Source organism: Procambarus clarkii, chromosome 23 (assembly GCF_040958095.1).
Source record: "Procambarus clarkii isolate CNS0578487 chromosome 23, FALCON_Pclarkii_2.0, whole genome shotgun sequence".
NCBI classification, from domain to species: domain Eukaryota; kingdom Metazoa; phylum Arthropoda; class Malacostraca; order Decapoda; family Cambaridae; genus Procambarus; species Procambarus clarkii.
Window position 1 is genome coordinate 42,887,545 of NC_091172.1, and position 25,565 is coordinate 42,913,109.

The 25,565-nt window shown below is 39.9% G+C and overlaps 1 protein-coding gene across 2 annotated transcripts in view; it reads right to left on the reverse strand.

Moving 5' to 3' along the window:
* Positions 1-25,565, reverse strand: part of LOC138367920 (methyltransferase-like protein 27) — a 215,976-nt gene that overhangs the window by 33,789 nt on the left and 156,622 nt on the right. The window contains exon 4 of one of the 2 annotated variants that reach the window (XM_069330204.1): positions 13,324-13,416. The exons of the other annotated variant lie outside the window; for it this stretch is intronic. Within the exon in view, the coding sequence (XP_069186305.1) occupies positions 13,324-13,416 (93 nt within the window). The remainder of the gene's footprint in view (positions 1-13,323; positions 13,417-25,565) is intronic. 2 annotated transcript variants of the gene reach the window in all.

Genomic DNA, 25,565 nt, shown 5'->3' on the forward strand with positions numbered 1-25,565 from the left:
TATATATATATATATATATATATATATATATATATATATATATATATATATATATATATATATATGTCGTACCTAGTAGCCAGAACTCACTTCTCAGCCTACTATGCGAGGCCCGATTTGCCTAATAAGCCAAGTTTTACTGAATTAATATATTTTCTCAATTTTTTTTCTTATGAAATGATAAAGCTACCCATTTCATTATGTATGAGGTCAATTTTTTTTATTGGAGTTAAAATTAACGTAGATATATGACCGAACCTAACCAACCCTACCTAACCTAACCTAACCTATCTTTATAGGTTAGGTTAGGTTAGGTAGCCGAAAACTTTAGGTTAGGTTAGGTTAGGTAGGTTAGGTTGTCGAAAAAACATTAATTCATGAAAACTAGGCTTATTAGGCAAATCGGGCCTTGCATAGTAGGCTGAGAAGTGAGTTCTGGCTACTAGGTACGACATATATATATATATATATATATATATATATATATATATATATATATATATATATATATATATATATATGTATATATGTATATATATATATATATATATATATATATATATATATATATATATATATATATATATATATATATAATATGCATATTATATATATATATATATATATATATATATATATATATATATATATATATATATATATATATATATATAATATGTCTTTGTATTTATATCAAATAAAGTTTATAGCCCGAGGTAGAGATCTTTTTTTAATCTCACTTATAATTTTGCTTCTCCACTCCAAATCAGTCAGGACTGTAGGTCCAGACTCGAACCTCCGGTCCGGTTTGGAGTGGAGACGGGTTCAACTAAAAATGGGCACACATGAAATGATTTCGATGTTCAGTAAGCACTTACTGAGCGGTTAACCGAATGCCTGAGACCCCAATACATGGTTGATGTTAGTAGTATTTTATTTTACGATGGAAAACTTTAAACTAAACTAAAAATGAACTCGCGAGAAGTGATTTCCCCATTCAGTAAACACTTGCTGAGATGATGATAACTGAATGACTCAGAAACCCAATGCATGGGTGATGATGGTAGTATTTAATTTAAGATGGAAAAGCTTTAAACTAAACAGAAATGAACCCACATGAAGTGATTCCCACGTTCAGTAATCACTTACTGAGTTGTAAACTGAATGTCTAAGTCACCCAATACATGGTTGATGATGATAGTAATATTTTAAGATTGGGAAACTTTAAACTAAAGTAAATGAGCACACATGAAGTGATTTTCCACGTTCAGTGAACACTTACTGAGTTGTAAACTGAATGTCTGAGCCACCCAATACAGGGCTGATGCAAGTAGTATTTTATTTTACGATGGAAATACTTAAAACTAAACAAAAATGACCACACACGAAGTGATTCCCACGTTCAGTAAACACCTACTGAGTTGTAAACTGAATGTCTAAGACACCCAATACGTTGTTGTTGATGATAGTAATATTTTAAGATTGGAAAACTTTAAACTAAACTAAATAATCACACATGAAGTGATTTCCACGTTCAGTAAACACTGAGTTGTAAACTGAATGCCTGAGCCACCCAATACAAGGTTTATGACAGTAGTATTTTATTTTACGATTGAAAAAATTAAACTAAAATGAACTCACATGAAGAAATGTAGGTAGCGAACATGTCTCCTCAGCTCTTTTATCTTCCGCAGTCTTTCCTCCTATCTCAACCCTACTAGTTCATGTTCGCGTGTTTCACTTTTTGTTTAAACTAAATCTACACACGTGATATGAAATGAGAAAAAATCTCAAATTATGCTATGTTATCAGTGCTTGAATAAAAATATTAAGAGTGGTGAACATTCTGTGTCATTGTCTTGCTACGATATTAAAAGTCTACGTTTTCGCATAGTCCTCTCGCTAAGGCGGGTCGGTGTCAGAATTGTCAAATTGATGTACCTTGCATACATCAGATGTTTAGTGGATTATGCTGCACCTCTGCTTGTTTGATGTCTGTAAGAAAGCTTGGAGGGTTTGAAAAATTGCAGAACGAAGCCTTGAGGAAAATCCTTGAGTGGTCTCGTACCACAAAGATACTTAATATGAGAAAGGAACTTATGTCAAATTGGTATAAAAAATGCTTAGGCTAACTCATCCTAACCCTTGTATAGAAGCCCTCCAGAATTTCTTTATTGAAGATCAGCATTGTTCCAAATGGATAACAAAAAACTGGAACTCGACTCAGAATGTATCAGGTTCATGATTTGCACCAAGAGAAACAACAACAGCACTTTCCTGCACCGTGGGAGATTACACCCTTTCCACCCAAGAAGCAAATTAGAGATGAGCCCAAGCTTTGTCTTGAGGCAAAGCTCAACGCCTTAAGCCATATTGATGCTCTGTCCACAGAGCACTCTCTCTTTCAAATCATATACACTGATGGTTCCCTACACCGCACCATGGGTGCAGCTGGAAGTGCAGTTGTTCTGACAATGGGCGATGGCTTGTACTTTGAGTGGGGAGTCCGTATAAACAACTGGGCCTCTACCCTTCAGACTGAACTATTTGCCTTGCTCCTTGCACTGAAATGTGTACACGTCTCCAAACTTGGTACATTAATTGTAAGTGACTCCTTATCATCCTTAAATGCTCTCAACTCTTTAAGACATAACTGTAACATGATCGTGTCCGAAGCTAAACACAAAATACAACAAAATTATTAACGATGGTAACAGAGTCCATTTCATGTGGTCTCCATCTCATGTTGGCCTCCGAATGCATGATAGAGCTGATAAGTTAGCCAAAGAATCTGCCTTTAAAGGAGGAGTCGTTGAGTGTAACCTTGGACTGTCAATGAGCAATCTGAGAGCAGCAGTACACCGAGAACTTCACCAAGATCCTGTAGATCTGAGGCAAAGTGAAATTGACACTGCTTAATTTAGAAACTGTACTTGTGGTGGGTCGAGGGCGGTCGATCTCGAACCCATTGTCGATGCGCCGACTTATATTGAATTTTGTAACTTGATCATCAAGATTGTAACTTGCTTAGCTAAATGAATTGTGGTGTTCAGTCCCTGAGCCCATTATGTGCCTCTGTAACCCTTTCCAATACCGCCCGCAAGATGGGTATGGGGTGCATAATAAGTGAACTAAACTATCATAAAGTGCTAATGGCATAAGGTCAGCCTGACGAAACTGTAGATCCTATGTTCTACCAAATTGAAGCCGGGTATTTCATTAATGGCTCAACTCGAGAGAGAAGCAGTCTATCCCATAACATATTAGAGTCTTCAGTCCACTGTTGCTGTTGCTGTTTGACTTACTGAGTTACTGAGGGATGGTTTTAAAATATAATAATAATAATAATAATAATAATAATAATAATAATAATAATAATAATAATATCTAGACTAAGATTCGTAAGGTATATGTGGTAATCACACAGTTAACAAAAAATATTAGAGTTTGTAGGTAGTGATCACGTCTCCCCAAACTCTTCTGTCTTCCAGCGTGGTGTGTCCTCTGGTGAGCACATGTGGATTGGGATGGCATCTGTGTGTTTGTGAACTGGGTCACTACTCTACATATGAACAGAAATAATACTACTACTAAAGGCTTTGCATTGAACATCCGGTCTGGGAAGAGTGAAGTGATGCTTGATGGTTTGGGCTGGGGAGGGGGGTTGTGGTGTGGGTGGATGGGGGTGAGGGTAAGGTCACCCAAATACCTCGCTCATCTCAGTACACCTCAAACAACCGCCCTAGATATGTGTAATGGTGAACACAGTAATATTTATTTGGTAAGAGAGATGAAATGGAGATAACTCCCCCATCTGTGTACTAGCTAAACCCTTTCTACAGATTGGATGGTTGACTAGGATGACAAGAAGGTTCGATGGAGTGGATGAATGACTCTCCCCTTCTGTCTGCGTTTTTCCACATTAGTCATATATATGCTTACTTGCTAACAGCGCATGCTTGGAATTTGTGTGGGTAACATTGCTCACCTATGGGAGAGAGAGAGAGAGAATGATTGGCGCGTTTGAGGTATAGCGGAGGTCAGACAGCGATGTGTTTGCCGACCTCGCCCATCTCACTACACCTCAAACCCCACTAAAAATGTTTCCCTCATTCATTCAGTAAACGGCTACCTACTGAATTTGACGAATAGAGAGAGAGAAAAGCATGTAGGATTTGTTATAAGAAAATTGAAGACTGGTAGTCACCTTTAAGATAAAAAAAAAATGGTTGGACTTTGTATGTGGGGAAGATGGCTCACCTATGGGGCTCACGGGTCATTGGAAAGGAACGGGTGTTTTAAGACATGAACTAATGTCAACCCTCTTAGCAGATCTCCGATGTACACCACTGAGAGAGAGATAAAGAGGTAGACATCTTTTAAAAATAGTTCCCTCATTCAGTAAACGCTAACCTACAGACTTTGTTTGACTGAGTTTACTGAGTGATGCTAAATGGGGGCAGTAGTTTGATAGATAGAAGAAAATTCAGTAAACGCTAACCTACTGACTTTGACTGACAGAGTTTACTTAGAGACATGCATGTAAGCCCCCCTTAACCTCGGAGGGGGAAAGTAAACAGGCTTGAGTACTAGGTGTAGAGGGAGAGGGGTGGGGGGCCTGCTGGAGCATGGGTTGGGTGAGCGGTATTACCTCATTTACCCCCAGTTATGTGTCTAACTCCTAAGAGGGGAGCCGCCCACAAAGGCTCTCTCTCCGCCCTGGCCTGCATTTGGAATTTGTATGTTGAGGTCATGGCTCACCTTTGAGAAAGAACAATGACACACTCAATGCTACGAGGAGGTTCGTTACTCAGAGTCCAAGCAAAATTATAAGAGAGATTCAAAAAAGATCTCTACCTCAGGCTATAAACTTCATTTGACATGAATACAAAGAAATATATATATGTATATATATATATATATATATATATATATATATATATATATATATATATATATATATATATATATATATATATATATATATATATATATATATATATGTCGTACCTAGTAGCCAGAACGCACTTCTCAGCCTACTATGCAAGGCCCGATTTGCCTAATAAATCAAGTTTTCCTGAATTATTATATTTTCTCAAATTTTTTTCTTATGAAATGATAGAGCTTCCCATTTCATTATGTATGAGCTCAATTTTTTTTAATGGAGTTAGAATTAACGTAGATATATGACCGAACCTAACCAACCCTACCTAACCTAACCTAACCTATCTTTATAGGTTAGGTTAGGTTAGGTAGCCGAAAAAGTTAGGTTAGGTTAGGTTAGGTAGGTTAGGTAGTCGAAAAACAATTAATTCATGAAAACTTGGCTTATTAGGCAAATCGGGCCTTGCATAGTAGGCTGAGAACTGCGTTCTGGCTACTAGGTACGACATATATATATATATACATATATATATATATATATATATATATATATATATATATATATATATATATATATATATATATATATATATGTGTGTGTGTGTGTGTGTGTGTGTGTGTTTTCTGTAAACTGTAGCATTGCAATAAAATCAAAAAAAAAAAAAAAAAAAAAAATAGGGGTGGTAGGAGAGGAAAAGATTAAAGTATTCAGTGAGAATCCACAAGGTCTTCTCTGAACACTATTTATTTTCTTCTTCGAGGATGTGGGTCCCTTTAATTAAACCAGTGGTGGTACCCCTAAATATATATATATATATATATATATATATATATATATATATATATATATATATATATATATATATATATATATATATTTCCTTCTCTACTCCCCTTCGTCTCAGCAGGGTACAGTAGAGAATCGACGCTGCTGTTTGGGGAACATGAAGTTGTTTCTGCAGAAGGTGTCCAGCAGGGAGACCCACTTGTCCCTTTTCTTTTTTGCATGGCTGTTAAAGAGGTCACAAGCAGGTTGACCAGCGAACTCAACATCTGGTTCCTGGGTGATGGCACCCTGGCAGGGACACAGGAGTCCCTGCTAGAAGATCTACAGCTGGTGAAATCTAAGGGAGAGGAGTTAGGACTCACCCTAAACCCATTAAAGTGTGAAATCATCTCATCTAGCCAACCAACCATAGATGCAGTTCTAGCCAACCAATCATAGATGCCAACCAGATGTATATGGTTCTGCAATATGCAGAACCATATTGCCAGGAGCCCAAGTGATCGCTCCCACCGACAGTGTGCTGCTAGGGGCACCTCTGGGCTCGAGCGCCATTGAGGTAGTCCTCGAAGAAAAGCTGAACGACCTGAGGAGGATGGAGGGAAGAATAGGGGCTTTGGACGCCCACGATGCTTTGTACCTTCTCACAAGGTGCCTGGCTTTGCCCAGACTGACCTATTTCCTAAGGTGTGCTCCCTCCTTCGACAGCCCAAAATTAACAGAATATGACACACTCCTAAGGTCAATAACCGTGAAAGTGTTAAACCTCTCCCTGCAAGATGACCAATGGGACCAAGCAACGCTCCCAGTTAGACTCGGGGAAATAGGTATTCGCAAGGCGACACAGTTAGCATTGCCGGCATTCTTATCTTCGACCAGTGCAACAGGTGAATTAGTTAAGGAAATACTACCGGAACACCTAAGAGACTCCATTGGGATTCATGATCCCAAATTCGCGGAAGGAGCCGGTCAGTGGGACACTCGTCAACTCTCATCCTCGACCGACTTTTCCAAATGACTGCAAACAGTCCAAATGGGATAGCCCCTTAGTGCAGAACATCGCCACATCATTGCTGGAGGCAGCTTCCAGGAAGGACAAAGCGCGTCTTCTAGCTGTGCAAGCGCCCCATGCCGGGGACTTCCTGTTGGCAGTCCCTAATTCCGCCTTGGGCACCCGCCTGGACCATCGGACCCTTAGTATTGGTGTTGCTCTGCGCCTTGCCGCCCCTATCTCCACCGAGCACCGGTGTATTTGCGGCCATGCACGGCAGACCAATACGGCAGCCATGGTCTCATCTGTCGTAAGACACAGGGAAAGATTGCCAGACATGAAGCAGTCAATGACATCATCAAGAGAAGTTTGGCTTCAGCTGGATGCCCAGCACAAAGGGAACCTCAGTTGTGCAGACCTGACAACAGCCAAAAACGCCCAGATGGAGTCACCCTGCAGCCGTGGAGGGAAGGTAAACAGGTCGTGTGGGACTACACGTGTGCATCCACATTGGCTGATACCTATCTACCTTACAGCGCAGCTGAGGGAGGCGGGGAGGCCACCTTCAGGGAGACCCAGAAAACTAACAAGTACAGGGCCCTAGAACGTTGTTACAGGTTCGTGCCAATAGGCTCTGAGACTCTGGGCGCCTGGCGTAAATGTGCACTTAAGTTCCTGAAGGAGCTGGGCGAGGAACTCATTGGGAAGACTAGAGACCCAAGAGCGGCCAGTTTTATGTTTCAGCGCCTCAGTGTCGCTGTTCAGAGGGGAAATGCGTGCTGTATCTTGGGTACGCACCCGACCCCCGAGGAGCTGGACGAGGTCTTCGAACACTGATTGATATATTGTTGTATAAGTGTGTGTTTTCTGTAAACTGTAGCATTGCAATAAAAAAAAAAAAAAAAAAATAATAGGGGTGGTAGGAGAGGAAAAGATTAAAGTATTCAGTGAGAATCCACAAGGTCTTTTCTGAACACTATTTATTTTCTTCTCCGAGGATGTGGGTCCCTATAATTAATTAAGTGGTGGTACCCCTATATATATATATATATATATATATATATATATATATATATATATATATATATATATATATATATATATATATATATATATATATATATATATATATATATATATATATTGACCAGACCACACACTAGAAGTTGAAGGGACGACGACGATTCGGTCCGTCCTGGACCATTCTCAAGTCGATGAGAATGTCATCGACTTCAGCCCTGTTGCTCATGTTGCTGGCTCCATTAAGGAACATATAATCTCTTCCCACAACCAGACCATCACCTGAGAAGTCTTAACAAAAAAACGGAAATCATCGATATATACAGCGACAGCAGGCGGCTTGATATCTGCGAGGCACTACACATTAAGAAGTCAACACCAGCAATCAACAGCCAATTAATGCATAACTATATTCTACCCACTTCAAGACTCCTCACCAATATAGAAGCATCAAGAAACATGGTCCAATAGGCCCTTTGCATTCGTGTTCTATCTTGTGTTGAAAGTTTGTTTTCACCTCATCCAAAACTGTTGTAACATATCACCTCACCCAAATGCATGTATATAAAATGAAAAGCCGTTTGAATTGTAGCATAGTAAGAAATCTGTTTGCAGGTTATAGTTGTGTGTGTGTAAACTAAAGTCTTTGAAAATGTAATAAGTTATTACGAAACGCGTTCAAGTGTTGCGTCTGACTAGAAACTTCACTGTTGGTGGTAATTCAACAATCAATTCTCCAAAATTCATTTTTATTTCTAGTCTGACGCGACACTTGAGCGCGTTTCGTAAAACTTATTACATTTTCAAAGACTTTAGTTTAAACATACACAACTGAATAGAACTTACACATCTCCGATTTGTTTATATCTACATTTGAGTGAGGTGGATGGGGTGAGGTGGTATTTATGTATATTTATGTATATTTATGTATTTATGTATGTTGATATTTATGCATATCCAGGGAATATAAACCTGGATATGCGTATGGAAATGTCAAGACACACAAGCCTGGAAACCCACTTCGGCCAATCATTAGCCAGATACCCACACCCACGTACAGACTAGCGAAGCGACTCAACGGCCTGCTGACTCCTTATGTCCCTTGCACCTTCAGCCTGAAGTCGCCAAAGGAATTTGTTGACTTACTGCGGGGCACACAGGCCACAGGAATAAGAGCCTCGTTGGACGTAGAATCGCTGTTCACCAACGTACCAGTGGACGAGACAATCGGGATGATAGCCGAAAGAGTGTATCGTGATCCAGCCTGTACTCCTCTTGACATACCAGAAAATATCCTAAGGAAACTACTCCAAGCTTGTACTAAAGAGGCACCCTTCTTGAGCCCGGATGGGCACATGTATAAGCAAGTAGATGGGGTCGCCATGGGTTCTCCCCTAGGTGTCCTGTTTGCAAACTTCTACATGGGTACCATCGAGCAAAAAGTCTTAGTCGACATGAACTTGAAACCGGCCATATACTGCAGGTATGTTGACAACATTTTTACACAGGTACCTGATGTCAGCCATCTGCAGGAGCTGAAGGAGGCATTTGAGCGGAGTTCCGTGCTGCGTTTCACTTACGAGATGGAAAAGGATGGGAAGCTGCCCTTTCTAGATGTAACAGTCATGGAAAAGAGCGGAGGTTTCCACACTGCAGTCTACACTAAGGAAACGAACATAGGAATGTGCCTAAATGCCAAAAGCGACTGCCCAGATAAGTACAAGAGGAGTGTTGTTAACGCATATGTCGACCGTGTTCTCAGCCACAGCTCAGAATGGAAGCAAGTCGATGAAGAATTCTGTAGGGTAAGGCAGGTCCTAGTCAACAACGGCTTCTCCAATGGTTTCGTCGAGGACATCATAAGAAGGAAAGTGAAACGCCATGCAACCTCTGAAGAGACAACCAACACAACACCTATACCCCCTATTAGACTATTTTACAGGAACTTCTTTTCCACAGCTCATAAAACGGAGGAAAGGGTCCTGAAAGATATTGTTAATAGAAACGTTATCCCTACAGACAAATATCAGAGGATACAACTGACGATTTACTATAAAACCAGAAAAACGGCCAGCCTACTGATGAGAAACTCTCCAGACACAAAGCAGAACGCTTTAAAAAAGACCAACGTCGTCTATGCCTTCAAATGCCCTCTTGGGGACTGTAAGCTCCAAAAAACCCAGTATATAGGCAAGACAACAACATCTCTTTCTAGGCGTTTAACGATGCATAAGCAACAGGGCTCCATTAAGGAACATATAATCTCTTCCCACAACCAAACCATCGCCAGAGAAATCCTAGTAAACAACACAGAAATCATCGATAGATACAGCGATAGCAGGCGGCTTGACGTTTGCGAGGCACTACACATCAAGAAGTCAACACCAGCAATCAACAGCCAATTAATGCACAACTATATTCTACCCACCTCAAAACTCTGCTCCAATATAGAAGCATCAAGAAATATGGACCAATAGGTTTTCTACAATGACTTCTATTCAATACCCATTGTTTCGTGTCCTGTCTTGTGTTGATGAAATTAATACCTTATTAAATACCACCTCACCCCATCCACCTCACTCAAATGTAGATATAAACAAATCGGAGATGTGTAAGTTCTATTCAGTTGTGTATGTTTAAACTAAAGTCTTTGAAAATGTAATAAGTTTTACGAAACGCGCTCAAGTGTCGCGTCAGACTAGAAATAAAAATGAATTTTGGAGAATTGATTTTTGAATTACCACCAACAGTGAAAAGAAATGTACGACAGATTGAGAAAATTCGTGTTAGAATTATTAATCTTACTTTTTCGATCATATTTAATAATATATGTCTACAGGAAAGACTGCTACCAAAATATACTATTATATATATATATATATATATATATATATATATATATATATATATATATATATATATATATATATATTATATATATATATATATATATATATATATATATATATATATATATATATATATTTATATATATATATATAAATATATATATAATGTGTTTATCTCGTTTATGCCAGCCTGGGAAAATCTGAAGTGGGGAATTGAAAACTGTCACCTGCACGGGAGGGGGTGGTGGGAGGGTGCGACATATAACACCACTTTAACGCGCGGGGCATCAAAGACCACACACCAGTACAGTTCTCCTACATTGAGGTATGTGGGCTGCCTCATGGCCTATGTGCCGCTGCTGCTATGTGGCAGAGTGAGCTGTGACAGGAGTGAGTATGGTGCACCGTATTGCTGTCATTTCCGGCAGATGAGTCTCACTCTTCAAGAGGAGAACGGTTCAAAACATTGGCTCCTGCACTCATCCATGTGCCATGTGGTGACACTTCCCAGGTCTATGTGGCGGTATGTGGTCCTGCTTCTTACCACTCTAGAAAGTCAGGGAGTGGAGGGAGAGGGATGCCCCACCCACCCTGATTACAAAAACAGTACGGGTAAATTCACACCCTCATTTGTTACTATGACCTCCATCCGTGTACACCTCTTGACTACAACATGAAGATATTGGAGACCCCCACCACTGGCAAAGAATTGGTAAGAAATATTTACACTACATAAAACAGAGACCCGCGCAATCAGTCAAAGCCGCCGCCACCTGTTCCCTTCCCTTTCCCCTCCTTCTCCCACCCCTTACCCATCTTAAGAGCCTGGTCTCCTACCCTCTCAGGGGGGGGGGGGACCTCCTCCCTCCTCAACATATCCTTGCCAGGTAGGGGGGCCCCTCCCTCCTCTACATAACCTACATCCTCCCATCTATCTATCTACACACAGGATTAACTCTATGGCACTTACTCATACATATTCATCTACTACTACTCCTCTCCTCCTCTCCTTTTCTCCTCCTCTTCCTTTACTCTCCCTTCATGACCACATACAACCACATAGCCTCCCGCCTCCACTCCAACACAACCCTCGGTCAAAGGCCCTGTGCACCCACACGCCATGCACCGACACGTGCCAAACACCTGGGAACCCCCCAAAACACCGTGCGACTAGCTACCTGTGCATCACCTGTGCAGGTGAACCCTTTGGGCTCATCTGCGCAGGTGGTGCGCGCGGTTCTAGTCGCACTTTACTAGGAGGATGGTACCAACACTGGTGTTGACCCAGTTCGGTGCGGCAGGCTGGGCTGTGCCCACACTCTCCCACATTGTCCAGTTCAATGTCTGTATCACTAGTGTCCGACGTCTGTGTTAGGTCTTTTTTTTAGTCTTCAGTATCACTGATATGGTCATCATCAAACAATATGTCCTGTATTTCCATATCTGATGAGTCACACATGGTTGCTACTTTGAAACTGAGACTCCACACTGCTGTGGGGCTTGCTGGGAATAGAAAAAAATGTCGGAGGCTCACTGGAGGCCTGTTGCCTCTATCTCGTACCCAAGATTCCATGTGCTAGTTTTGAATCCTAAAAATATGCCTAAGATCGCCTTATGGCGCTCTGTGCAGCCTCGATCCAGCGCCATAAGGCGCCCTGCACAGTGCAGTGGTTAATATTCGGAGCATGATGGTCCACGTAACAATAAGCATCCTTAGGGAGCCCTGATGTGTAGTCCCATACACACACACACACAAAACCCTGATGAATAGCGCCACTCAGGGAGCTCTAATGTCTGTTTGCACTCACTGAATCCTGAGGTGTAGTCCCACTCAGTGAGCCCTGATGTCTAGTCCCACTCAGTGAGCACTGGTGTGTAGTCCCACTCAGTGAGCACTGGTGTGTAGTCCCACTCAGTGAGCCCTGATGTCTAGTCCCACTCAGTGAGCACTGGTGTCTAGTCCCACTCAGTGAGCACTGGTGTCTAGTCCCACTCAGTGAGCACTGGTGTCTAGTCCCACTCAGTAAGCACTGGTGTCTAGTCCCACTCTGTGAGCACTGGTGTCTAGTCCCACTCAGTGAGCACTGGTGTCTAGTCCCACTCAGTGAGCACTGGTGTCTAGTCCCACTCAGTGAGCACTGGTGTCTAGTCCCACTCAGTGAGCACTGGTGTCTAGTCCCACTCAGTAAGCACTGGTGTCTAGTCCCACTCTGTGAGCACTGGTGTCTAGTCCCACTCAGTGAGCACTGGTGTCTAGTCCCACTCAGTGAGCACTGGTGTCTAGTCCCACTCTGTGAGCACTGGTGTCTAGTCCCACTCAGTGAGCACTGGTGTCTAGTCCCATTCAGTGAGCCCTGATGTCTAGTCCCACTCAGTGAGCCCTGATGTCTAGTCCCACTCAGTGAGCCCTGATGTCTTGTCCCACTCAGTGAACCCTGGTGTGTGACCACCCTCAATGAGCCCTGATGTCTAGAACCCAATCAGTGAGCCCTGGTGTCTAGTCACACTCAGGGAGCCCCTGAGGTATAACCCACTCAGGGAGCCCTGAGGTGAAGTGGGCGCATATGAAAGATTTATCCACAGTTATCAATCATTTCACATAAAATTAATGAAACACCGTAGATGGACAGTGAACTTTATCCGCCTTACGGTCACGTAAAGGCGATAAAAAATTACAAACAAGGAGCGATATCTCAGTGTTGTGGTACTGCAACTATTTATTTATTATCTGACACTGACACTGTATTATGTAATGGTTATTGGGTGGGTTGGGAATACAGTTTAAGGCTTCTCACCTGGCTTGGAGATCCGGATAAATTCATCGATGGATTGAACAGGCATATGGTTCTCAGCCAAGCTGCCAGTGGTCACCACCACATCATATGTGTCTGGCAACATCACACAAGATAAACATAATCAGCAGCAACATTATCAACACAAGTATTGCGACATGATCATACATGATGTCATTACATGAGTTGCACTGAAATCCTAAAAAATAAAAAAAATATAAATCAAACAGGAGACATTTAAATAAAACATCATATTTAATATAAATATAATAATTATACAGAATTTTTCAGTCAGCTTATTATATATAAGTGGACATTTCTACCCTTGACAAAGTACTCAAAACATCGTTATTATATTCAATTTGTCAAATTATTACATTTTAACATTAAAGTATATTTTGAGAAAGGACGTACTTGTGTAAGGTAGGATGTACTTGAGGATGGTAGGATGTATTTGGAGAGTGTATGATGTACATGAGGATGGTAGGATGTACTTGAGGATAGTAGGATGTACTTGAAGATGGTAGAAAGTATGTGGGATGTACTAAAGGTTGGTAGGATGTAGTTAAGTATGGAAGGATTCACTTAAATATGGAGGGATGTACTTAAAGATTGTAGGATGTACTTGAGAAATTTAGGATGTACATGAGTATTGTAGGATGTACCTGAGGGTGGTAGGCGTATACTTGATGATGCTAAGATATACTTGAAGATGATAGGATGTACTTGAGGATTCTAGAATGTATTTGAGGATTCTAGGATGAACTTGAAAAAGGTAAGATATACTTGAGGAGGGTAGGATGTTCTTGAGGATGGTATGATGTAATTGAGTATTTACAGATGTACTTGAGAATGGCTGAAAGTACTACAGAATGGTAGGATGCACTTGAGGATGGTAGGATGTACTTGAGTATTTTAGAATGTACTTGAATATAGTACGATGTTCTTGTCGATGGTGGTAGGATGTAGGTTATCTTGAGATGATTTCGGGGCTTTTAGTGTCCCGCGGCCCGGTCCTCGACCAGGCCTCCACCCCCAGGAAGCAGCCCGTGGCAGCTGACTAACACCCAGGTACCTATTTTACTGCTAGGTAACAGGGGCATAGGGTGAAAGAAACTCTGCCCATTGTTTCTCGCCGGCGCCTGGGATCGAACCCAGGACCATAGAATCACAAGTCCCGCGTGCTGTCCGCTCGGCCGACCGACTCCCTCGGTCGGCTCCTTGTACTTGAGGAAGGTAGGATGTACTTGAGGATGGCAGGATGAACTTGAGGATGGTACGATGTACTTGAGTATGGTATGATATACTTAAGGATGGCAGGATATACCTGGTTGATGGGGTTCTGGGAGTTCTTCTACTCCCCAAGCCCGGCCCGAGGCCAGGCTTGACTTGTGAGAGTTTGGTCCACTAGGCTGTTGCTTGGAGCGGCCCGCAGGCCCACATACCCACCACAGCCCGGTTGGTCCGGCACTCCTTGGAGGAATAAATCTTGTTTCCTCTTGAAGATGTCCACGGTTGTTCCGGCAATATTTCTTATGCTTGCTGGGAGGACGTTGAACAACCGCGGACCTCTGATGTTTATACAGTGTTCTCTGATTGTGCCTATGGCACCTCTGCTCTTCACTGGTTGTATTCTGCATTTTCTTCCATATCGTTCACTCCAGTACGTTGTTATTTTACTGTGTAGATTTGGTACTTGGCTCTCCAGTATCTTCCAGGTGTATATTATTTGATATCTCTCTCGTCTTCTTTCTAGTGAGTACATTTGGAGGGCTTTGAGACGATCCCAATAAATTAGGTGCTTTATTGCGTCTATGCGTGCCGTATATGTTCTCTGTATTCCCTCTATTTCAGCAATCTCTCCTGCTCTGAAGGGGGAAGTGAGTATTGAGCAGTACTCAAGACGGGACAACACAAGTGACTTGAAGAGTATAACCATTGAGATGGGATCCCTAGATTTGAAAGTTCTCGTAATCCATCCTATCATTTTTCTGGCTGTCGCAATATTTGCTTGGTTATGCTCCTTAAACGTTAGGTCGTCAGACATTATTATTCCCAAATCCTTTACATGCTGTTTTCCTACTATGGGTACATTTGAGTGTGTTTTGTACTCTGTATTTTGTTTAAAGTCCTCATTTTTACCGTACCTGAGTACCTGGAATTTATCACTGTTAAACATCATGTTATTTTCTGATGCCCAGTTTAAAACTTTATTAATATCAGCTTGAAGTTTTTCAGTGTCTTCAGCCGAGATAATTTTCATGCTGATTTTTGTGTAATCTGCAAAGGATGATACAAAGCTGTGACTTGTATTTTTGTCTATATCTGATATGAGAATAAGGAAAAGCAGCGGTGCAAGGACTGTACCCTGAGGTACAGAGCTTTTAACTGCACTTTGACTAGATTTTATATATTTTTGACCGTTACTCGCTGAGTCCTGTTTGACAGAAAACAGAGTATCCAGCGTCCTACTTAACCGGTTATTCCCATTGACTTCATTTTGTGTGCTACCACGCCATGGTTACATTTATCGAAAGCCTTTGCGAAGTCCGTGTATATCACATCAGCATTCTGCTTTTCTTCTAATGCCTCAGTGACTTTGTAGTAGTGCTCAAGTAGCTGTGAGAGGCACGATTTTCCCGCTCGAAATCCATGTTGGCCTGGGTTGAATACTTGTTGATAATGGTAGGATGTACTTGAAGATGGTAGGATGTACTTGAAGATGGTAGGATGCACTTGAAGATGATAAGATGAAATGAATGATTGTAAGATATACTTGAGGAGGGTAGGATGTACTTGAGGATGGTATGATGTACTTGAGTATTTCAGGATGTACTTGAGGATGGTATGATGTACTTGAGTATTTCAGAATGTACTTGAGGATGGTAGGATACTTGAGGATGGTAAAATGTACTTGAGGATAATAGGATGTAACTGAGGAAGGTAGGATGTACTTGAGGATGGTAGAATGTACTTGTCGATGGTTGGATATACTTGAGGATGGTAGGATATACTTGAGGATGGTAGGGTGTTTTTGAGGATCATAGGATGTAATTGAGGATGGTAGGATATGCTTGAGGATAATAGGATGTAATTGACGATGGTAGGATGTACTTGAAGATAGTAGAATGTATTTGAGAATGGTAGGGTGTACTTGAGGATGGTAGGATGTAATTGAGGATATTAGGATGTACTTGTCGATGGTAGGATGTACTTGATAAGGGTAGGATATACTTGAGGATATTACGATGTAATTGAGGATGTTAGGATGTACTTAAATATGGTAGAATGAATTTGAGGATGATATGATATACTTTAGGATCGTAGGATGTACTTGAGGATGGTAGGATGAATTTGAAGATGATAGGATGTACTTGAGGATGGTAGGATGACCTTGAAGATGATAGGATGTACTGGAGGATGGTAGGATGTACTCGAGAATGGAAGGATGTACTTGAGGATTGTAGGGTGTACTTGAGGACAGTTAAATGTACTTGAGGGTTGTATGATGTACTTTATTAATTTAGGATGTACTTTAGTAAGGTAGGATGTACTTGAGGATATTAAGAAGTTCTTGTGGATAGTAGGATGTACTTGAGGATGGTAGGATGTACTTGTTGTTGGTACGATTTATTTGTGGAAGGTAGGAGTTTCTTCTGGATGGTATTATGTACTTTAGTGTTTTAGGATGTACTTGAGTATGGAAGGATGTACTTGAGGATGGTAGGGTGTACTTGAGGATGGTAGGATGTACTTAAGGATGGAAAGATAAACTTTTGCCTGGAAGGATGTACCTGAGTGTGGTAGGATGTACTTGAGGAAAGTAGTGTTTACTTGAAGTTTGGATGTACTTAGGATGTAAGAAGCACTTTAGGATCGAATGATTTACTTGAGGATGGTTGGATGTACTTGTGGACGGAAGGATGTACTTAAAGATTACAGGATGTTCTTGAGAATGGTAGGATGTACAAGAAAACGATAGGATGTACTTGCGTACTTTAGAAAGTTCTTGAGTATGGTAGTATGTACTTTAGGATGGTAGGATGTACTTGAAGATGGTATGGTGTAATTTAATTTTTTAGTGTGTACTTGAGGATGGTAAGATGTACATGAGGATGGTAGGATGTACTTGTCGATGGTAACATGTACTTTAGGAAGGTTGGATATACTTGAGGAAGGTATGACATACTTGAGAATATTAGTATGTAATTTGAGGATGGAAGGATGTACTTGAGGATAGTAGAATGCATTTGAGGATGGAAGGATGTACTTGAGGATGGTAGGATGTACTTGGGGTTGGAAAGATGTACTTGAAGATTGTAGGATTTACTTTAGGATTTTAGGATGTACTAAAGGATGGTAGGATATGCTGGAGGATGATAGGATTTACTTGAGTATGGTGAGATATACTTGTCGATGGTAGGATGTACTTGAGGATGGTAGGATGTACTTGAGGATGGTAGGGTGTACTTGTGGATGGTAGGATGTACTTGAGGATAACAGGATGAACTTGAGGATGGTAGGATGTACTTGAGTATGGAATGATATACTTGAGGATGGTAGGATGTACTTGAGGATGCAAGGATGAAATGAAGGATTGTAAGATATACTTGAGGAGGGTAGGATGTACTTGAGGATGGTATGATGTACTTGAGTATTTCAGGATGTAATTGAGAATGGTAGGATGTACTTGAGGATGGTAGGATACTTGAGGTTGGTAAGATGTACTTGAGGATTGTAGGATGTACTTTTCGATGGAAGGATGTACCTGAGGATGGTAAGATACACTTGAGGATGGCAAGGTGTACTTGAGGATGGTAAGGTGTACTTTAGGATAATAGGATGTAATTGACGATGGTAGGATGCACTTGAGGAATAGTAGTATGTATTTAAGGATGGTAGGATGTACTTGAGGATGGTAGGATGTACTTTGAGGATATTTGGATGTACTTGTCAATTGTAGGATGTACCTAAAGAGGGTAAGATATACTCGAGGATATTACCTGGTTGATGGGTTTCTGGGAGTTCTTCTACTCCCCAAACTCTCACAAGATGACTTGTGAGAGTTTGGTCCACCAGGCTGTTGCTTGGAGCGGCCCGCAGGCCCACATACCCACCACAGCCCGGTTGGTCCGGCACTCCTTGAAGGAAACAATCTAGTTTCCTCTTGAAGATGTCCACGGTTGTTCCGGCAATATTTCTTATGCTTGCTGGGAGGTCGTTGAACAACCGCGGACCTACTGATGTTTATACAGTGTTCTCTGATTGTGCCTATGGCAGCCCTCTGCTCTTCACTGGTTCTATTCTGCATTTTCTTCCATATCGTTCACTCCAGTACGTTGTTATTTTACTTTGCAGATTTGGGACCTGTCCCTCCAGTATCTTCCATGTGTATATTATTTGATATCTCTCTCGTCTCTTTCTAGTGAGTACACTTGGAGAGCTTTGAGACGATCCCAATAATTTAGGTGCTTTATCTCGTCTATGCGTGCCGTATATGTTCTCTGTATTCCCTCAATTACAGCAATCTCTCCTGCTTTGAAGGGGGAAGTGAGTACTAAGCAGTACTCAAGACGGGACAACACAAGTGATTTGAAGAGTAAAACCATTGTCATGGAATCTCTGGACTTGAAGGTTCTCGTAATCCACCCTATCATTTTTTTGGCTGTCGCAATACTAGCTTGGTTATGCTCCCGAAACGTTAGGTCGTTGGACATCATTATTCCCAAATCCTTGACATGCTGTTTTCCTACTATGGGCAGATTCGATTGTTTTGTACCCTGCATTATGTTTAAGATCCTCATTTTTGCCGTATCTGAGTACCTGTAATTTATCACCGTTAAACATCATGTTATTTTCTGCTCCCCAAGCGAAAACTTTGTTAATATCTGTTAGTAGCTTATCAATGTCTTCAGCAGAGGTAATTTTCATGCTGATTTTTGTATCACCTGCAAAGGATGACACGAAGCTGTGACTTGTGTATTTGTCTATATCTGATATGAGAATAAGGAACAGCAGCGGTGCAAGGACTGTAACTAGAGGTACAGAGCTTTTAACTGCGCTCGGACTCGATTTTACTTGATTGACTGTTACTGTTCGACAGGAAATTGAGTACCCAGCGTCCTACTTTACCAGTTATACCCATTGACGTCATTTTGTGTGCAATCACTCCATGGTCACATTTGTCTAATGCCTTTGCAAAATCTGTGTATACGACATCTGCAGTATGTTTTTCCTCTAATGCCTCAGTGATTTTGTCATAGTGGTCAAGTAGCTGTGAGAGGCATGATCTTCCTGCTCTAAATCCATGTTGGCCTGAATAGTGGAGGTCATTGGTTTCCATGAATCTAGTGACCTGACTCCTGATCACTCTCTCAAATACTTATATTATGTGGGACGTTATTGCAACTGGTCTATAATTCTTTGTCAATGCTTTGCTACCATTGGCAAATTACGATATAATTGAGGATGTTAGGATGTATTTAAGGATGGTAGAAAGTATTTGAGGATGATAAGATATACTTTAGGATGGTAGGATGTCCTTGAGGTGGGTAGGATGAACCTGAAGATGATTGGATGTACTGGAGGATGGTAGGATGCACTCGAAGATGGAAGGATGTGCTTGAATATGGTAGAATGTACTTTAGGATTGTAGGATGTACTTTAGGATTGTAGGATGTAATTGAGAATATCATGATGTAATTCAGATTTTTGGATGTGATGAGGATGGTAGGATGTGCTTGAGGATTATAGGATGTACTTGAGGATAGTAGGATGTATTGAGGATGGAAGGATGTACTTGAGGATGGTAGAATGAACCTTGAGGATTGTACGAGGTACTTGAGTACGGTAGGATGCACTTAAGGATAGTAGGATGTACTTGAAGAATGTAGGATATACTTGAGTACCTTAGAATGTACTTGAGTATGTTAGGATGTACTTTTGGATGGTAAGATGTACTTGAGAATAGTGTCATGCAATTGAGTTTTTAGCATGTGTTGAAAATGGTAGGATGTACTTGAGGCTGGTTGATTGCACTTCAGCATGGTATGATGTAATTGAGGATGCTAAGATGAACTTGAGAATGGTAAGATATTCTTGAGGAGAGTAGGATGTACTTGAAGATTGTATGATGTAATTGAGTATTTTAGGATGTACTTGAGTATTATAGGAAGTACTTAGGGATGGTAGGATATACTTGAAGATTGTAGGATGTACTTGAGGATAGTAATATGTACTTGATAATAGTAATATGTGTTGATATTGTTAGAATGTACTTGAGTATGGCAGGATCTACTTAAGCATGGTAGAGTATTTTTGAGTTTGCCAGTATATATATATGAGGATGGCATGACATTGTTGAGGATGATAGGATGAACTTGAGGATGGTATGATGTACTTGAGGATGGAAGGATGTACTTGAGGATGGTAGGATGTACTTGAGGATGGTATGATGATCTTTTGCATTTTAGGATGATCTTGAGAATGGTAGGATGTACCTGAGGATAGGTACGATGTACTTGTGTATAGTAGAATGAAATTTGAGGATTATACTAAGTACTTAAGTATGGTAGGATGTACTTAAGGATGGTACTATGTACTTGAGGATGGTAGGATGCACATGAGGATGGTAGGATGCACTTGAGGATCGAAGGATTTACTTGAGGATGGTAGGATTTACATGGGGATTGTAGGATGTACTTGAGGATGGTAGTGTGGACTTGAGGATGGTAGGATGTACTTGAGGATAGAAGAAAGTATTCAATGAGAGAAGAATGTACTTGAGGATAATAGGATATACTTGAGAATGGTAGGATGTACTTGAGTATGGAAGGGTGTATTCGAGGATTGTATAATGAACTTGAGAATAGCAGGATGTACTTGAGTATGGTAGGCTGTACTTGAGGATGGTAGGATGCACTTGAGGATCGAAGGATTTACTTGAGGATGGTAGGATTTACATGGGGATTGTAGGATGTACTTGAGGATGGTAGTGTGGACTTGAGGATGGTAGGATGTACTTGAGGATAGAAGAAAGTATTCAATGAGAGAAGAATGTACTTGAGGATAATAGGATATACTTGAGAATGGTAGGATGTACTTGAGTATGGAAGGGTGTATTCGAGGATTGTATAATGAACTTGAGAATAGCAGGATGTACTTGAGTATGGAAGGCTGTACTTGAGGATGGTAGGTTGTACTTGAGGTAGTAGGACGTTCTTGAGGATGGAAAGATTTACTTGAGGATGGTAGGATGTACTTGAGGAAGGTATGGTGTACTTGAGGATGGTAGGATGTTCTTGAGGATGGTAGGATGTACTTGAGAATGGTAGGATGTACTTGAGGATGGTAGGATGTACTTGAGGATGGTAGGATAAACTTGAGGATGGTAGAATGTATTTGAGGATGATAGGATATTTTTGTGAATAGAAGGAAATACATGAGGATCGTAGTCTGTACTTGAGTATGGTTGGATGCGTTTTTGGAAGGTGGGATGTACCTGAGTTTGGTAGGATGTACTAGAGGATAGTAGGATGTAGTTGAGGATGTTAGGATGTACTTGAGGACAGTAGGATGTACTTGAGAATACTAGGATGAGCTTGATGATGGTAAGATATACTTGAAAAGGTTAAGATGTACTTGAGGATGGTATGATGTATTTGAGCATTTTATAATGTACTTGAATTTGATTGGATATTCTTTTCGATGGTAGGATATACTTGAGAATAGTAGGATATACTCGAGGATGGAAGTACATACCTCAGGATATTAGGAAGTAAATGAGGATGGTAGGATGTACTTGAAGATGGAAGAATTTATTTGAGGATGGTTGGATGTACTTGAGGATGGTAGGGTGAACTTGAGAATGGTAGGATATACTTGAGGATTGTAGGATTCACTTGGGTATGGTAAAAAATATTTGAGGAAGGTAGGATGTACTTGAGGATGGTAGGATGTACTTGAGGATGGGAGGATGAACATGAGAATGGTAGGATTTACTCGAGGATGGTAGGATGTACTTGAGTATGGTAGGATGCACATAAGGATGGAAGGATTGTTGGAAATAACCAACAGTTTAATACATCTTTATATTTTTATACAACTTTTGTATTAACCACAAGTAGTTACTAAAATTACTAACGTGTAGATTTAATCAACATCATGATTTATATTAAACATATTGCCAGGTTCTTCCTAGTCAGTGACGACGCGAGGAACGACAGGCAGAAACATGAATTCTTTCCACATTTAGTTGGATTTATAACAGAGTCCAGTTTATCATTTCTTTTACTAAAATTAGTTACTTACTAATAAGTTTAATTTCGTAGTATACTACTGCTTACTGGAACACCTTTATTTAGTTGATATCAAACATTCTAGAGTAAATTAATTTAATGTAAATGATTTCACCTTGATTTCCTCGATTAGCTACGTGACTTTAATAAACCAATTTATGTTACGCAAAATTATATTTTATCACAGAACAATTAAATGTGACATCAATACTCGTCACTATCTCTTCTTTCCATACTTAATTACGATATATATATATATATATATATATATGTATATATATATATATATATATATATATATATATATATATATATATATATATATATATATATATATATATATATATATATATATATATGACAATGTCAGACCACGGAGGAAAAATGAAACAGGAAATTTCCTTAAGTACTTTCGTATATTAAATACATCTTCAGAAGGTCATTTTACAGATCGAGTGATGGGTATAAATAGGCAGGAGAGAGTGGTGAAGTAAGGTGAGGTACAATACTTGGACAACGCAGAAGGCCCATTGGCCCATCAGATGCACCCAATTGGCCCATCCAATGTAGCCCAATGGCCCATCTGATACAGCAGACATACAAGCATAATGCTTGTATGTCTGTCAATATAATGCATAGGTAATTATAACATAAAGAGGTAAATATATACAATAAATTAGTGAGACAAATGTTTTTCAATGATTCTACTTAAATCGCCCTTTAGCTGATCTATTAGAAATGGATCTAAGTTATATAGACCACTGCTAATATTCAAATTACTTTCTTTGGTGATCTGTATCAAAGCGGATTCAATTATGTTTCTGTTATAGGTGCTTTTACAATTTGTTATTGAAGACGCACTCTCCCAATCAATTTGGTGAGCTTGTCACATTCTTAATCACGTGTTTATTTTCGTGATATACACACATAATATATATATATATATATATATATATATATATATATATATATATATATATATATATATATATATATATATATATATATATATATATATATATATATTTCGTTCCCACTAACAGTAGAGCGGTGCCACGTCCTTTGGCACGTCACAGCCGTGTCCCAGAGCTAGCATATCTGCAATTCCATAGTCAACGCCCTTCAAGCAGCAGCTGGAGGACAAGGAATGCACAGTTCTCTACATCACGGACACGCGGCTCGGCAACTATTATTTCCTTTTTGTTACCATGTGGCCTACAGTTAACATTTAGGCTAGTTTTCGTTATGCCGTATATAAAATAACAAATTCCCGTACGTGTCTTCTCTAACAGTTATATAATCTAAATTAGGCGATTATATTCAAATTTCTGTAGAAGAAATTTACAATGCTTGAACATAAATTACATAGATATTAGCAGGAGATTTCTACAATGACTATCAAATCCTTTAGGAAGATTTCCCTAATTTAGGATGTAATTGTAGTTACCATTAGTGGAATTCTACAATGTAATTGCCTTCCAGCTCCGGGTCGACGCCAACCGAGGTGCTAGGCTTCCCCACCTTCACGTGCAACAATTTGCCCTATGCAACACGTCATCGGTGGAACGTGACAACCGATTACATCTCTCTAGTTTTACAGCTAAGCTGATCATGTTATCCGTAGTAATAACTCTGTAGTTATATTAGTGATCCCCCGAGATAAATTATACTAACCCATTGATTTACTACATACTGTACTATTCTATCCAATAATATATTGATGTGTATTTACCTCTAATTAATATTATATAATCAACCTTATTTACTTTCATAATTTATTTACTCTGGTGAAGAACCAGCACCAGAATAATGCTAGGGATGCATTAATCTTTTAGCATGTAACCCCCCAATTTTGTGCAGGTTAATTAGTCTCCCTTTATATAAGAAATACAGTCTCGCTAAGATCCATAGTACACTAGTTCTTGGTATCAGTTTAATCCATTGTCTCATTTTGTTTTCCACTTTTCTCAAAAAGTGGTGGTCCTTCACAGCTATCGAATTATTTTATTTAATTACAAAATATTGGAAGTTAGATTTTCCCACACAAAATTTTGGTCCTTAACGAACTGGATCAGTCACAACTAATATTAAAATCTATACCGGTTCTCAGAGTCCAAAACAAAATTTTGGTTCACCGAACTGGATGTACCATTAATCATTTAGGGTACAGTATATTCACCCAAATTACTGGCCCCACACAATTAACCATTTACTAACACTATTTATCATGTGTTATTACTCGTAGGCTATTTACCAGTATATTTCGTTATTTACTGCTGTCAGCAGACTGCCCATATTACAGTCTAAAACTCATTAATTATCATTAACATTTCTATTAATACTTATGTGTAAAGTAGCCTTAGTGGGACATAGCCAATTGCCCACAACCCTTAGACCTATACTTCACACCGAGGTGAGAATTTTTAGGTCACCTGGAGCAACTGCTCACAATTTTTACAACAACCGCTTTTTTACATTAAAACTATTTTCATATTAACCACTGCGTTAGAATAGCCTCACCATTTAACCATAATTAATCTAGGTGGCAATGATATCCATCCCACTCGTCAACCAACCAAAATAATTAACCATTTAAAAACTATTATCAGTTCCTTTAAATAAGTTAGCAACTCTGTGGTATTCACATTGGTGGAACCTCGCCAACTGAGAAGTGATAACCGTTGGGAAGTGAGTCCTGAACATTATCAGCGTTCTGCTAAATACATAAACTTTCGGCTGAGAAAAAGGGTGAGATTGGAAGCCACTTATATTCATTTCACCGCCAGACCATATCAATACTATTAATCATCGTAAACGGTTGTGGCTAGCAAGTCAAACTTAGTGTTATATATTTATAATTTTTCACTTGTATTTCTAAGCACAAACATATATATCAAAACCAAAACTCCCAAAAACATAGCACCATATATTCGTATTACTGCACCATTG